This window comes from Bos mutus, chromosome 18 (assembly GCF_027580195.1).
Source record: "Bos mutus isolate GX-2022 chromosome 18, NWIPB_WYAK_1.1, whole genome shotgun sequence".
Taxonomy (NCBI): Eukaryota; Metazoa; Chordata; class Mammalia; order Artiodactyla; family Bovidae; genus Bos; species Bos mutus.
Window position 1 is genome coordinate 37924205 of NC_091634.1, and position 13783 is coordinate 37937987.

Here is a 13783-nt window from a genome sequence, read left to right on the forward strand (position 1 = left end):
TAATTTCAAATGACTGCTTCTGCCCTGGGTCTCCAAGCATGTAATATTCTGTGTGTGTCCTTAAGTGTGGAGTTTCTGTTTCCTACAGCCTTCTGTCTCTCATGAAAGTTAGATCCACTGGCTTGCCAAGTCAAATGTTTTGGGGGATCATCTTCCCTGTGCAGGGTCTCTGGACTGAGGACCCCAATGTGGAGTTTCGACTCCTCACTCTTGGGGGGAACCTCTGCAGTTAGAATTATAATCCTGTTTGTGGGTTGCCTATACAGGGGTATGGATCTTGACTATAATATTTCTGCCCCTCCAACCTATCTCATTGTAGATCCTCTTTTAATTAATATCTTTAATTATTAGCCTATCAAAATATTTTCTGCTAGTCTTCATGTCATTCTCATTGATAATTGCTCTGTAAATAGCTATAATTTAGTTTGCCCATGCGAGTAGGTGGAATTGGGGTCTTCCTACTCTGCCATCTTGGCCATGCCCCATAAAAATGGATTTTTTTTAAGATGCTCTAACAATTAGAAAAATACATATGCCACATGATTAATGCTCAGCAGTTCTTATTCAGGGTGTGCATTGAACATGTAAAAGCTGAAAATATAGATATCCAGGTCCCTCCCAAGAAGATTTTGCCTCAGTTAGACTGCGGTGTGGCTGGACATTGGATTTTGGAAAAACCCTCCATATAATTCTTCTACTTACACCCCATATAAATTCTGAATTAAATGAAAAATGTTGGATACCAAGTGTCATTTATATTTCAACTTTGATTTGATAAAACATCTGGTTGCAGGTGGACAGGAATATGAGGAGAGAGGGCCCTATATCTGGATGAAGTAGAAATATGCTCCCTCCAGCAAGATACCAACCAAAATAAGAACCATATTTGATGTTAGGACTGCATTCAGTATATAAATAATATGTGTAATTTCATTTAATATAATAATATTTAAAAATATGAATTGAGTGGTATTTTCTAGTTGGTAGTTTTGCCAAATATCAATGTAGAAATTAGCCTTCTGCAGCTGCAGAAGCAATTGAATTTTCAGCTTGCTTGCATATGGCTCAGTCCCTCTTTTAAGAGCCATAAATTAGCCTGAACATCACTGATCTGCAACTTTCAAAATCACTTAAACTAGAGACAATCCAGTGACTTTGGATCATCTGCTGATGGAGGCAGCCAACATGGCAGGAAGAGTCTTGCTCTGGAGGGACAAGAGATTCAAGGCCTGGTTGATTCAAAGTTGGCTTGCTGCTAACTCACTAAGTGATCTTGGGTGAATCCCATCACCTCTGCAGATTACTGTAGAATGAGAAGGTAAAGGGTCCAAACCTAAACACCTTCAGGGGGCAGGTAATGTCAGTGAGCGAAGTGGGCCAGGACCAAGACAGTGGGGAATAGTGAGGGCTGTGGAACATTGAGAGTTCATTCCTTTGTCAAGGGATAGCCACTCCTCAGTTCCTGCAGACTGTTCCATCAGAGGACAGTTATGAAGGTTGTCCACTGCACAAGGACACTACTTCAGAGGATGTGTCATTCATATCACAGATGTAGATATTTTCTGGGGAGAGTTCTGAGGAAAGGATATCTTCTAATTTGCACAAAGGTACTTCATGGGCTTTCAGAAGTCCACGTTACCGTGTGGTAATTCTGTTCCAGTGTCACCAGATCTGTTGTTGAGAAGCTGTAAATATAGCTTTTAATGTGAAATTTCCCTAATTTAAAATTAGGTGGAAAATAATTCCAAAACATATTTGACATTGTGTGAGCTAAACAAAATACTTGTGGGGATCAGATTCAGGCTGTAAGCGAAGATCTCTGATCTAGATGAACTGTAAGTTACTGAGATTTCAGAGACTTTCTTATTCTGTGTACTTCATGTGTAATTCTGAAGGAATAAAAAATAAACACTAATTACCTGGGTAAGTTATATGGATGTAACAGGGATTATATGGGTATAAAAAGTCCAAGTATACCCTTTGAATGATGGTATGTATAATGTTCTCCCTAATTATCATGTGGTTAACTTTAATTCATCCCTTCTTATTACAAATGTTATTTCTCCAGAGAGAGCTTCCTGAGACTTTCACCTAAGTTATGTTCCCCTCTTATACTTTCTTAAAACATCTTACTTTCCTGAGTGAACTCTTCAATGTAATAATGTAAGATAGTCACATGTTTGAATATTTGCTTCCTGTCTGCTTACCATTCAGTGGAGAGTATGCCTTTGTTAACCGCTATCTGCCCACTGGAGATATTACTGGTATCTATCAGGCACCCAGTGTGGATTTACTGAATGATGGATTAGGCTTCACACATCTGTGTAACATCTTTTCTTCTTGGTGTCTCTGACTGAACTTGCTGCTTGGTGCTTGACTTCTGGGACTCGGACGACATCTGGTTTCCATTTCTGAGGAGGATCTCTGGTATATCCCCCTCCCTGAAATATCTCTAGAGTCAGATAAGAGACATAGTTCAAGGCAGTGATGTTCAGGACATCCATTCTTGGTTTGTGGTTAAAATTCACCTGGATGGGGGTTGGAGGACTCGTAATTTGGGAAACGTACACAAGATACGTTTTGCTGATAGAAAGCCCACTTTATTTTGGTTGCTGGGACTGTGGGGAGAGTTTTCAGCCCAGAATTAAATTCTGTTCCCTGTATATGTTTTGCATTCTTATTTTATTTTAGATCAGTAACAGGATCATGATGATGCCAACTGATGGCCCAGCCCTCTTCCAGCTTTACTAAAGAAATCTGGTAGCCTTCCAAGACAAATTGCATTTTTTTGTGTTGAAAATAGTTTTTTAAGGATCATCCCCAAGTTCCCAAAACACAGATAAAGCAGCTGATTCCATAAAGTAACTGAACATAGATGAAGCTAATGATGGTGGAAAAAATTGTAGGAGAAGGAAAACCGAAACTACACAAAGATAACTTCTCAGGGAGCAAAAGAGAAAATGAAAGGCAGGAGTAGAAAAAGGAAGGTTGAGGAAGAAAGAGAAGCCAGGAGAGCTCCGGACGAGGTCATCATTAAGGGGAGGGTTTCTGTCCAAAATTTCAGCTCCAGCTCTTTCAGTCTCTGTCCCACACTTATGTTCAAGTCCAGCTGCAAGTATTCCTCAGACTGCCTGTAGGCCGGCCACAGAGGCAGACCTTTCCCATTAGGATTCCTGGAAGTGAGAGATTTTTTTTGCCTCAAATACCCAGTGAGATTTTCATCCTCAAACATCTGGTATGGAGGAAGATGGGAGGTTCACTTACCCAGTCCGAGCAAAGTTAGCCCAGTATCTCATCATCTTCCTGCTCAGCCCTTTCTCTTCCTCTGTGGCTTCTTCTGGAGGAAATAATCACAAAATCTCATTCCCACAATGATGTGCCAGAAGCCCAAGGGGCCTCACATTGGATGAATTGCTTTGGCGCCTTTCTTTCCGTTTCGTCCCTAACAGCCTGCTAAGTCGCAGTACTCATTGTGCATTTGCAGACAATCACCGTCCCAAGCAACCATGCTTTTGCATGGCAGAGGCTGAACACACACCTTTGCTGTCTGTCCAATGCTCTTCCAGCCCTTTCCATGTGACTGCGATTTTCTTGGGGACAAAGATCACCTCTTTCCCTCTCTACCAATCCATTAATTGTATGTGTATTTTTTAATTTGAAAATGTAATACTGCTCAAAGTACAAAATTAGAAACACAGAAAGTAAATCAAATGAAAGTTAAGTTTCTCCCCATCTCTTCTCTCTAGTCACTGAGTTACCAGCCTCAGAGGCAACCTCAGAGGCGACCATTGTTTCCTCGTTCTTGAGTGCACTTCTGAAAGAGTGTAGATGTGCACAGGGCTTTAAGCAGACATCTTTTTACACACTTGGTACTATAATGGACACACATTCTATATCTTTCTCTTTCACTAAAACCGTATCCAGGAGTTAGTTCCACATTGGCACCTATAAAACTTCCATTTGTTGCTCTTTGTTGTTCTAGAAACATATAATATATAAATATGTATTTATATGTATGTGCTTGCGTGTGCGTTCAGTCGTGTCTGTCTCTTTGTTACACCATGGACAGTAGCATGCCAAGCTCCTCTGTCCGTGGGATTTTCCAGGCAAGAATACTAGAGTGGGCTGTTATTTCCTCCTCCAGGGGATCTTCCCAATCCAGGGATCAGACCCACATCTCTGGCATCTCCTGCATTGGCAGGCAGATTCTTTTCCACTGAGCCACATGGGAAGCCCATATTTATATTTAATTATATGTAAATATATTATTCAGGTATCCAGTACTATATTAATGGGTCTTGACATTTTTTCAATCTTTTGCTCAAAAAAGCAATGTTTCACTGTGTGCATATATATTTTTGCACACGAGGAAGTATAACTGCACACACAAAAAAATCTTAGAAGTTGAATTGTTGGACTAATGACTACGTGCATTTTAAGTTTTGATAGAGTGTTCCATTGATACATGAGGTTATCTATTATCCCCCACCTGCTCAAATACATTATGTAAAATGTTCTTCCCAACTTTGACCTATGAAAAATGATTACTTGGTCAAGGTTAGTTTTTAATCCTCTTTGCCAGGAGCCAGTCTAGGTAGATTTTTATGTTCAAAAGCCACTGGTGTTTCTGTTTCCCTAAACTATCTATTTATATCTGTTACTCAGTTTTTGACTGGGTTGTGCTTTTCTCATTGATTTCACAAGCTCTTCAGATACCAAGTAATTTAACTCTTTGACCCAAACACATGTTGTTCATTTGTCCATTTTTGAGAGTCCATGTGCCCATCACATACTATAGACTCAGTGATGGCTACTGAGTAGTAATAGTAATATTTATTAAGCACTCACCACGTGATTTATGAGAATTATTTCATTTAATCCTTATGACAACCTAAGAGGTAGTTCTGTTATTACTGGCATTAAAGATAAGAAAGAATAAATAAAGCAATGAACAAACCACACTACACACACTCTAGAGGAGAGGTTCTGTCCTTATCACAGAGGGGCCAGCGTGAATTGGTTAAGGGTCCATATTGTGCAATTTTTTAAATGAAATAGTTTAGTCCTAACTCCTGTGTATAGTTCCTGTGGTTTTTAAATTTTTGATAACCTCAATGAACAGGTCATAAGCTCAGGAATAAATGAGCTAACCTCACTAGAAACAGTTCACAAGCATTCACATAAGATCACCTGAATCCACACCACTTTCAGCTAAAATTATGAAAAATATGGCTTTTGCCTTTGAAAGCCCTGGATGGTAGCCTCAGGGGAGCTCTGGGAAGGGCGGGGAGGATAAGATCAGGTGTCAGGGAGAGGGAACTAAGTGGCTTTGTTTCTCAAAATGATCAGATTGTGGGACTTACTGGTGGTCCAGAGACTAAGACTGTGCAGTCCTAATGCAGGGGACCCAGGTTCGATCCCTGGTCAGGGAACTAGATCCTATATGCTGCTATTAAGAGATCACATGGTGGAACTTAAGATCCTGTGTGCCGCAAGGACAATGGAAGAACTCACAGGCCACAGCTAAGACCCAGTGCAGCCCAGTAAATAAATATTGAATTGCATGAGTGCCCCCAGATGGCCACCCTGCCTTTAGTCCAAACAGAAACATTTATCGAGCAAATGTTGGCCCTTCTTTTTCATCCTTGTTTCTAAAACTATGACTGGGGCCATTCTCCAGGGAAAGGTTGTGTCTGTTAACCAGAGGTTCAGTCCACCCCGCCAGCACTCCCAGGCTCTTGCATAGTGGTGGGGTGGGCGAGGCTTCATGCTAAAGGTGGTGATTCTCTCCTTATCCCCTTCTCCCTATTTCATGTTCCTGCAAGAGCAGGAACCCCTCAGGCCAGTTTCTTACCAAACATGACAATGTTGCCCTTCAGGAAGGCGCCTCCAAAGACGAAGCGGATTTCATCAGTGTGATCAGCCTTGACAAAAGATGGCTTCCTGTCCTTCAAGCACTGGGGCCGATGCTGAAACTCATAGAAGTAGACAGGGGCACCAGCATCTACAGGAAGGTAGAGAGGGTTTGTGGTAGACATGCAGGCAGGGGACAGTAGAGGCTGGCCCCTCACTCCACCCATCTGGTCTGGGATTCACAGACTCACAGGTGGAACAGCCCAGAGACTAGAGGTGACCTAAAAAGCTAACTCCTTCTTCCTCATCTGAGGCTAGGGTTTCCTGCTCCTGGAAACAGAACTCATTACCCCTCAGGGCAAAATTCTGAAAGAGATGGGAATACCAGACCACCTGACCTGCCTCTTGAGAAACCTGTATGCAGGTCAAGAAGCAACAGTTAGAACTGGACATGGAACAACAGACTGGTTCCACATAGGAAAAGGAGTACGTCAAGGCTGTATATTGTCACCCTGCTTATTTAACTTATATGCAGAATACATCATGTGAAACGCTGGGCTGGAAGAAGCACAAGCTGGAATCAAGATTGCTGGGAGAAATATCAATAATCTCAGATATGCAGATGACACCACTCTTATGGCAGAAAGTGAAGAGGAACTCAAAAGCCTCTTGCTGAAAGTGAAAGAGGAGAGTGAAAAAGTTAGCTTAAAGCTCAACATTCAGAAAATGAAGATCATGGCATCTGGTCCCATCACTTCATGGGAAATAGTGGAAATAGTGTCAGACTTTAATTTTTTGGGCTCCAAAATCACTGCAGATGGTGACTGCAGCCATGAAATTAAAACATGCTTACTCCTTGGAAGAAAAGTTATGATCAACCTAAACAGCACATTCAAAAGCAGAGATATTACTTTGACAACAAAGGTCCGTCTAGTCAAGGCTATGGTTTTTCCAGTGGTATGGATGTGAGAGTTGGACTGTGAAGAAAGCTGAGCACCGAAGAATTGATGCTTTTGAACTGTGGTGTTGGAGAAGACTCTTGAGAGTCCCTTGGACTGCAAGGAGATCCAACCAGTCCATTCTGAAGGAGATCAGCCCTGGGATTTCTTTAGAAGGAATGATGCTAAAGCTGAAACTCCAGTACTTTGGCCACCTCATGCGAAGAGTTGACTCACTGGAAAAGACTCTGATGCTGGGAGGGATTGGGGGCAGGAGGAGAAGGGGACGACAGAGGATGAAATGGCTGGATGGCATCACTGACTCGATGGACGTGAGTCTGAGTGAACTCCGGGAGTTGGTGATGGACAGGGAGGCCTGGCGTGCTGTGATTCATGGGGTCGCAGAGTCGGACACGACTGAGTGACTGAACTGAACTGAACTGAACCCCTCAGGGCAGCCTGCAAGGGCAACAGTTCTACTTTTCAAAACAAACAAACAAACAAAAACCAAAGGAGGGTGGGATAAATTAGGAGAATAGCATTGACATGTATTTAAATACCATGTGTAAAATAGATAGCTAGTGGGAAGCTGTTGTATAGCACAGGAGGTCAGCTCTCTGTGCTCTGTGATAACCTGGAGGGCTGGGGTGGGGGTGGATGGGAGGGAGGTCCAGAAGGGAGGGGATGTATGTATACTTATAGTTGATTCATGTTATTATACAGCAGAAACTAACACAACATCATAAAGCAATTATTCTCCAATTTAAAAAATGCTTTATACTGATCCAAGATGTACCTCCTTGTGACTTCCTTTCATTGACCCTGGTTCAGCTGTCTGCAGAAAATAGGACAAAGCTATCCTCCTGCTTCCAAGATGCTCCACTGCGTCCTATGTTGCTTCATCTCTCTTCTAGTGCACGTCTTTGCTCTGCCATTTCTGCTCCTTCTCTGCATCAGTTTCTCTCTATTGGATCATCACCATCAGTGGCAAACAAGCTTACAAAGTCTCTCATTAAAGCACACACGTACACATGCATGCATGCATACACACAGAGAAACACATACAAGCATACATACTCTTGGTTTCAACTTGCCCTCCAGTTACTGGCTTATTTCTCTAAATCCTTTCTAGCTAGCCTTAATAATGCAGTTGCTTTGTACTCACAGTCTGTGCTTCCTTGCCTCTCATTTTCTCTCTTTTCATCAAAGTATCAGGTAAAAAGCACAGATTTTAAATGTGCATTTTGGTGAAATTTAACAAATGCGTGCACCTTCATGTAAACACCACCCCAAGGATACAGAGCATTTCCATCACCCCAGAAGTTCCCTTGTAGCTCCTTCTAGTCATTCTACCAAGAAACACAATATTTTTATTCCTATCACAATTGATTAATTTTGCTTGTTCTTGAACTTTGTGTGAATGGAATAACACAATATGTACTCTCTTGAATCTGGCTTCTTTGGCTCATCATAATGTTTTTGAGGTTCATCCATGTTTTCCTTGTATCAATAGTTGATTCCCTGTCACCAAGTAGTATGCTTTTGCATGAATATACCATAAATTATTTATCTATTCATCTGATGAAAGACATTTTGGGTTCTTTCCAGTTTGGGGCTATTATGATTGAAGCTGCTTGGATATCCATACACAAGTCTTATGTATATTTGAATAATAGAGTAGGTATATGTCTAACTTTGTAAGAAACGTGCTGTTTTCCAGAGTGATTGTAACCATTTCCCATTCTTGTCAAAAGTACTAAACATTCCACGTCCTTGGCAATACTTTTTGGTATATGGCTTGAGTTTTTAATATTAAATATTAATCATTCTAGCAGGTGTAAATGATTGCCTCATTTTGGGCTTACTTTGCATTTCCCTGATGATTAATACTGTTGAGCACCTTTTCATGTGCTTTTCGTTCTCATTTTTCCTCTATTGCATAGTGTCTTTTCAAGCCTTTCACCCATTTGTAAATGGATCATTTGTCTTTTCATTATTGAACTATAAGAATTCTTCTAGTCTGGATATGGATTTCTTGGTGGGATAGCTGTGTTGTGAATATATTCTTCCATCTGTGGCTTGCTTTTGCAGTTTCTTCACTGTAAGTCGTAAAAACTCACCAACATAAATGTCAACATTTTAGTAGTTTCAGGGTGTGTAATTCAGCAGCTTTTAGAAAGTTCAGAATGTTGTGCAATCATCACCACTATCTAGGTCCAGAACATTCTTGTCACTCCAGACAGAAACCCAGGCCCGTTGAGGCACTCATTCCCTCATTGACGCCTCCCTTTCATTCATGAAAACTCTATGACTCTGTAGATTTGCCTATTCTGGACATATCACATAAACAGAATCACACAACATATAAGCTTTTGTGTCTGGCTTCTTACACTTAGCAGTGCTTCCAAGCTTCATCCATGTTGTGGCACGTATCAATATTTCATTACTTTTTAATGGCCAAATAATAATTCATATATATAAATTAAATATATATGTCCTGCATTGGCAAAAGGATTCTTTATCACTAGCATCACCTGGGAAGCCCCATAATCCAAAAAGATACATGCACCCTAATGTTCATAGCAGCAGTACTCACAATATCCAAAACATGGAGACAACCTAAATGTCCATCAGCAGAGAGATGGATAAAGAAGATGGGGTGTGTGTATATGTATTTATATACACATATATACACAGTGGAATACTACTCAGTCATAAAAAGAATGAAATGATGCCATCTGCTGCAACACAGATGCAACTAGAGATTACCATACAAATGAAGTAAGCCAGAAAGAAAGTAAGCCGTGAAAGAAAAAGGCAAATACCCTATAACATCACTTACATGTAGTATCTAAACTACGACACAAATGAACCTAATTGTGAATGGGCTCACAGACACAGAGGACAAATCTGTGGTTGCCAACAGGGAAGGGGGATGGGGAGGGACGGACTGGGAGTTTGGGGTTAGCAGATGAAAATTATTATGTATAGAACGGATAACAACAAGGTCCTACTGTATAGCACAGGAAACTATACTCAATATCTGTGATAAGCCATAATGGAAAAGAATACTGAAAAGAATATATATATGTGTATATATATACATATATGTAGCTGAATTATTTTGCTGTATAGCAGAAATTTACACAACATTGTAAATCAACTGTACTTCAATTAAAAGTAAATAAATACAAACTTTTTTTAAAAGAAAGAAAGGCAGGTTTGTGCCCCACAAGTAATCTCTTTCTTATTGCTCCACTACTCCTTATAGATATTTGGGAAGACATTTCCAGACAGGGCTTCCCAGGTGACTCACTAGTAAAGAATCCACCTGCCAATGCAGGAGACATGGGTTTGATTCCTGGGTCGGGAAGATCCCCTGGAGTAGGAATTGGCAACTTGCTCCAGTATTATTGCCTGGAAAACTGGAAGATTGTAGCCCACGGAGTCACAAAGAGTCAGACACAACTGAGCATGCACACGCACGCATTCCAAAGAGAAAGGTAAGTGTGGGCCGGCCTCTGAAAATATGGGGGGATGGGACTTTTCTACACAGTCCTGAAGAAAGGAAAGTACTAGAATCAACAAGGCCTGATCAACATTCCTGAACTCTGAAAGGCAGGGGAACTGCGAAGGTCAGCATGCAGGGCTATATCCCAGGCAGCCTTGGGAGCTCCCTCTCAGCAAGGGAACAGCAGGGCAGGGCAGAGCAGGTGGCCGCCAGTATACAGGCAAAGGGATCCCTGCGGCCACCAGCCTTGCAGGAGGAGGGGTGCGAGGAGACTTACCTGTGTGATATTGAGCTGTGACCAGCCCAGGGATCACAAAGAACACATCTCCAAGCAAATCCAGGAAGCGATTTCGTATATCGACCAGAGAGTGCTTATTGTGGAAATATTCATTAGCCACAAGGTATAAATACTGGACAGGGATGTGCTGTAAAACATCATGGTAGCAAGAGATCCAGGTCAACTGCAATAGCCATCATAGCGACACTCGCCAAACATTTGCCTTTGCAAGCATAATTCTGAGTGCTTTATATGCATTGTCTCATTGAATCCACACAGTAATACTATGACGCAGGCATCAGAATTAACTCCATTTGACAGGTGAGGGAACTGAGGTTTAGAGAGGTGATGTGGTTTGTCCAAAGTGGTAGAACCATGACTCCTTCACAAGTCTATTTGCATCCAGGTCCCATGTTCTTAACTCCAGTATGAGGTGTTTGGTCATGTTCACCCATCCCAACAGTCTACAAGTCCCTCAAATTCAGGGAGAGTGCCTGCTATCACTGTTCAGTTCAGTCGCTCAATTGTGTCTGACTCTTTGTGGCCCCATGGACAGCAGCATGCCAGGCTTCCCTGTCCATTACCAACTCCCAGGGCCTGCTCAAACTTATGTCCATCGAGTCAGTGATACCATCCAACCATCTCATCCTCTGTTGTCCCCTTCTCCTCCTACCTTCAATCTTCCCCAACATCAGGGTCTTTTCCAATGAGTCAGCTCTTTGCATCAGGTGGCCAAAGTATTGGAGCTTCAATTTCAGCATCAGTCCTTCCAATGAATATTCAGGACTGATTTCCTTTAGGATTGACTGGTTTGATCTCCTTGCAGTCCAAGGGACTCTCAAAAGTCTTCTCTAACACCACAGTTAAAAAGCATCAATTCTTTGGCGCTCAGCTTTCTTTATGGTCCAACTATCACATCCATACATGACTACTGAAAAAACCATAGCTTTGACTAGACGAACTGCTTTTAAATATGCTGTCTAGGTTGGTCATAGCTTTTCTTCCAAGGAGCAAGTGTCTTTTAATTTCATGGCTGTGGTCACCATCTACAGTGATTTTGGAGCCCAAGAAAATAAAGTCTCTCACTGTTTCCATTGTTTCCCCAACTATTTGCCATGAAGTGATGGAACCGGATGCCATGATCTTAGTTTCCTGAGTGCTGAGTTTTAAGTCAGTTTTTTTCCCACTCTCCTTTTTTACTTTCATTAAGAGGCCCTTCAGTTCCTCTATCACTGTACCCAGGACCTAAGGACGTGTCAGGGTGTGCAGACTCTCAAGAAACATTTATTCAATGAAAAAATGAATGAAATGAACCTGGCACAGAATACACACTGAGTGTATGTTTATGGAAAGAAGAAAGGAAGGAAGGGAAGAAATCTGTCTCTGTCTTAGTGTCTAGGTTGATATATCTCTATACCCCTAGTATAGGGAGTGAATGAATAAATGATTGGCTAAAGGCCCTCAGCACTGCTAGAACAGAGAACAGTACCTGACTGGTATGTAGTGAATATGGGTCTCTAGTCCCAGGTGGTTTTCAGAATTCAAAACTTTTCAGTTCTTAGATGAATAATTCAGTACATATGCTGCATATTATATGATATGCTCAGCCCCCACATTGATCACATAGAAACATATAGTGGGACAAAGTGAATGAACGTGTAGGAATAATGAAGACCAATGGCTGTGTATCAGTCTAGGTGAATTTTGGCTGCCGAGCTTGTGGGCTGTCAGAGCTATTTGGATGTTGAGACTGTGGATAAGGGATTGCAGAACTCTGTTTAGTGAAGATCTACTAATGAATGAATGAATAAATCTCTATCCCAGCCTTACCCCTGAGTGTGACCCAGGAGGTTTGTGAAATGAATGGATCTTGGAGGAGAGTCAAGCTCACTTACCAGGACTGAGTGTATCAGTTGCAGGGCGAGGGACTTGTTGGAGCCCCAGAGGATCTCAGGAAACTCCTTCTGTGGAAAGAAGCAGGGAGTCCTCCGTGAGTACATCAGGTCATCAGAAGGGAAACTGGTCTCCCCAAGTGCCCAGGCACCCACCTTTCAGAGGGGAGGCTGGCTAGAGCAGGAACCCTTTCAGCCCCGAGGGGTCCATGTGTAAGGAGCAGCCTCAGTGGGTTGGTTGAGCAATGATGATTCTTTTTCTCACATTTGAATTTATCAAGCAGCCGTTCCCTGTCATACCTGAGGTCTTGAGGGAGCTGAGTGGCCACCACATTATGAGTTGGGTGTGTCCTCTACCAAATTCCTATGTGGAACCCCTGCTGCTGCTGCTGCTGCTAAGTCGCTTCAGTCTTGTCCGACTCTGCGCGACCCCATAGACAGCAGCCCACCAGGCTCCCCGTCCCTGGGATTCTCCAGGCAAGAACACTGGAGTGGGTTGCATTTCCCTCTCCAATGCATGAAAGTGAAAAGTGAAAGGGAAGTCGCTCAGTCCTGTCCGACTCTTCGAGACCCCATGGACTGCAGTCTACCAGGCTCCTTCTAGGACCTCAGAATGTGACTGTGTACGGAGAGGAGGGTCTTTAAAGGGGTTGTTGAACTAACATGAGGATGCTAGGATGGGCCCTAATCCAGTCTGATCGGTGTCCTTACAAGAAGAGGAAATTTGGACATGCAGAGACTCAAGGGGTGTGCACACGGAGGAAAGACCTGTGAGGCCACAGCGAGAAGGTGGCCACCGGCAAACCAAAGAGGAGGCCGCAGAGGAAACCAAACCTGCTGGCACTTTGATCTTGAACTTCTAGCCTCTAGAACACTGAGAAAATACATTTCTGTGGTTTAGGCCACCTCTGCGGTATTTCATTACGGCAGCCCTAGGAAACTAATGCAGACCACCACTTGGCTTCAACAGCAAGTTGAAGTGGTTTATTTATTGCTCTCTTTCTAAAGTCCTTTGTCATTGGGCTGTCTGAGAAACCAGCAGTTGGCAGAGGCAGGCAGCAAGTGAGGCTGCAGAGTGGATGGTTAAAAACACAGAGGCTGCTTGGTACAGAGTAAGAGCTACAAGCAGTTATTTTTAAAATGACCCTTCCCTGGCCAATATCACAGCTTAAAAACATGAGGTAATAGAAATAGTATTCACTTGTCAAATGAATTTCTCTGGTACATTTTCTGCTGAAAATCTTGGGGTAATGAATCATGACAGATATTTAAACAAATCTGTCTTGTGGAATCTGAGAGAACCCCTAGAGTC

General features: G+C 42.3%; 1 protein-coding gene across 2 annotated transcripts in view; it reads right to left on the reverse strand.

Annotated features, from left to right (window-relative positions):
• Positions 1–2941: 2941 nt before the first annotated feature.
• The window catches only part of CES5A (carboxylesterase 5A), a 28100-nt gene continuing 17258 nt past the window's right edge, over positions 2942–13783 (reverse strand). The window contains exons 9-13 of one of the 2 annotated variants that reach the window (XM_005899869.2): positions 12475–12543; positions 10580–10727; positions 5855–6004; positions 3265–3337; positions 2942–3173 (exon numbers count right to left, since the gene is read on the reverse strand). In XM_005899869.2, the coding sequence (XP_005899931.1) occupies positions 2942–3173; positions 3265–3337; positions 5855–6004; positions 10580–10727; positions 12475–12543 (672 nt within the window). The remainder of the gene's footprint in view (positions 3174–3264; positions 3338–5854; positions 6005–10579; positions 10728–12474; positions 12544–13783) is intronic. The other variant, XM_070386856.1, reaches the window with a different exon arrangement.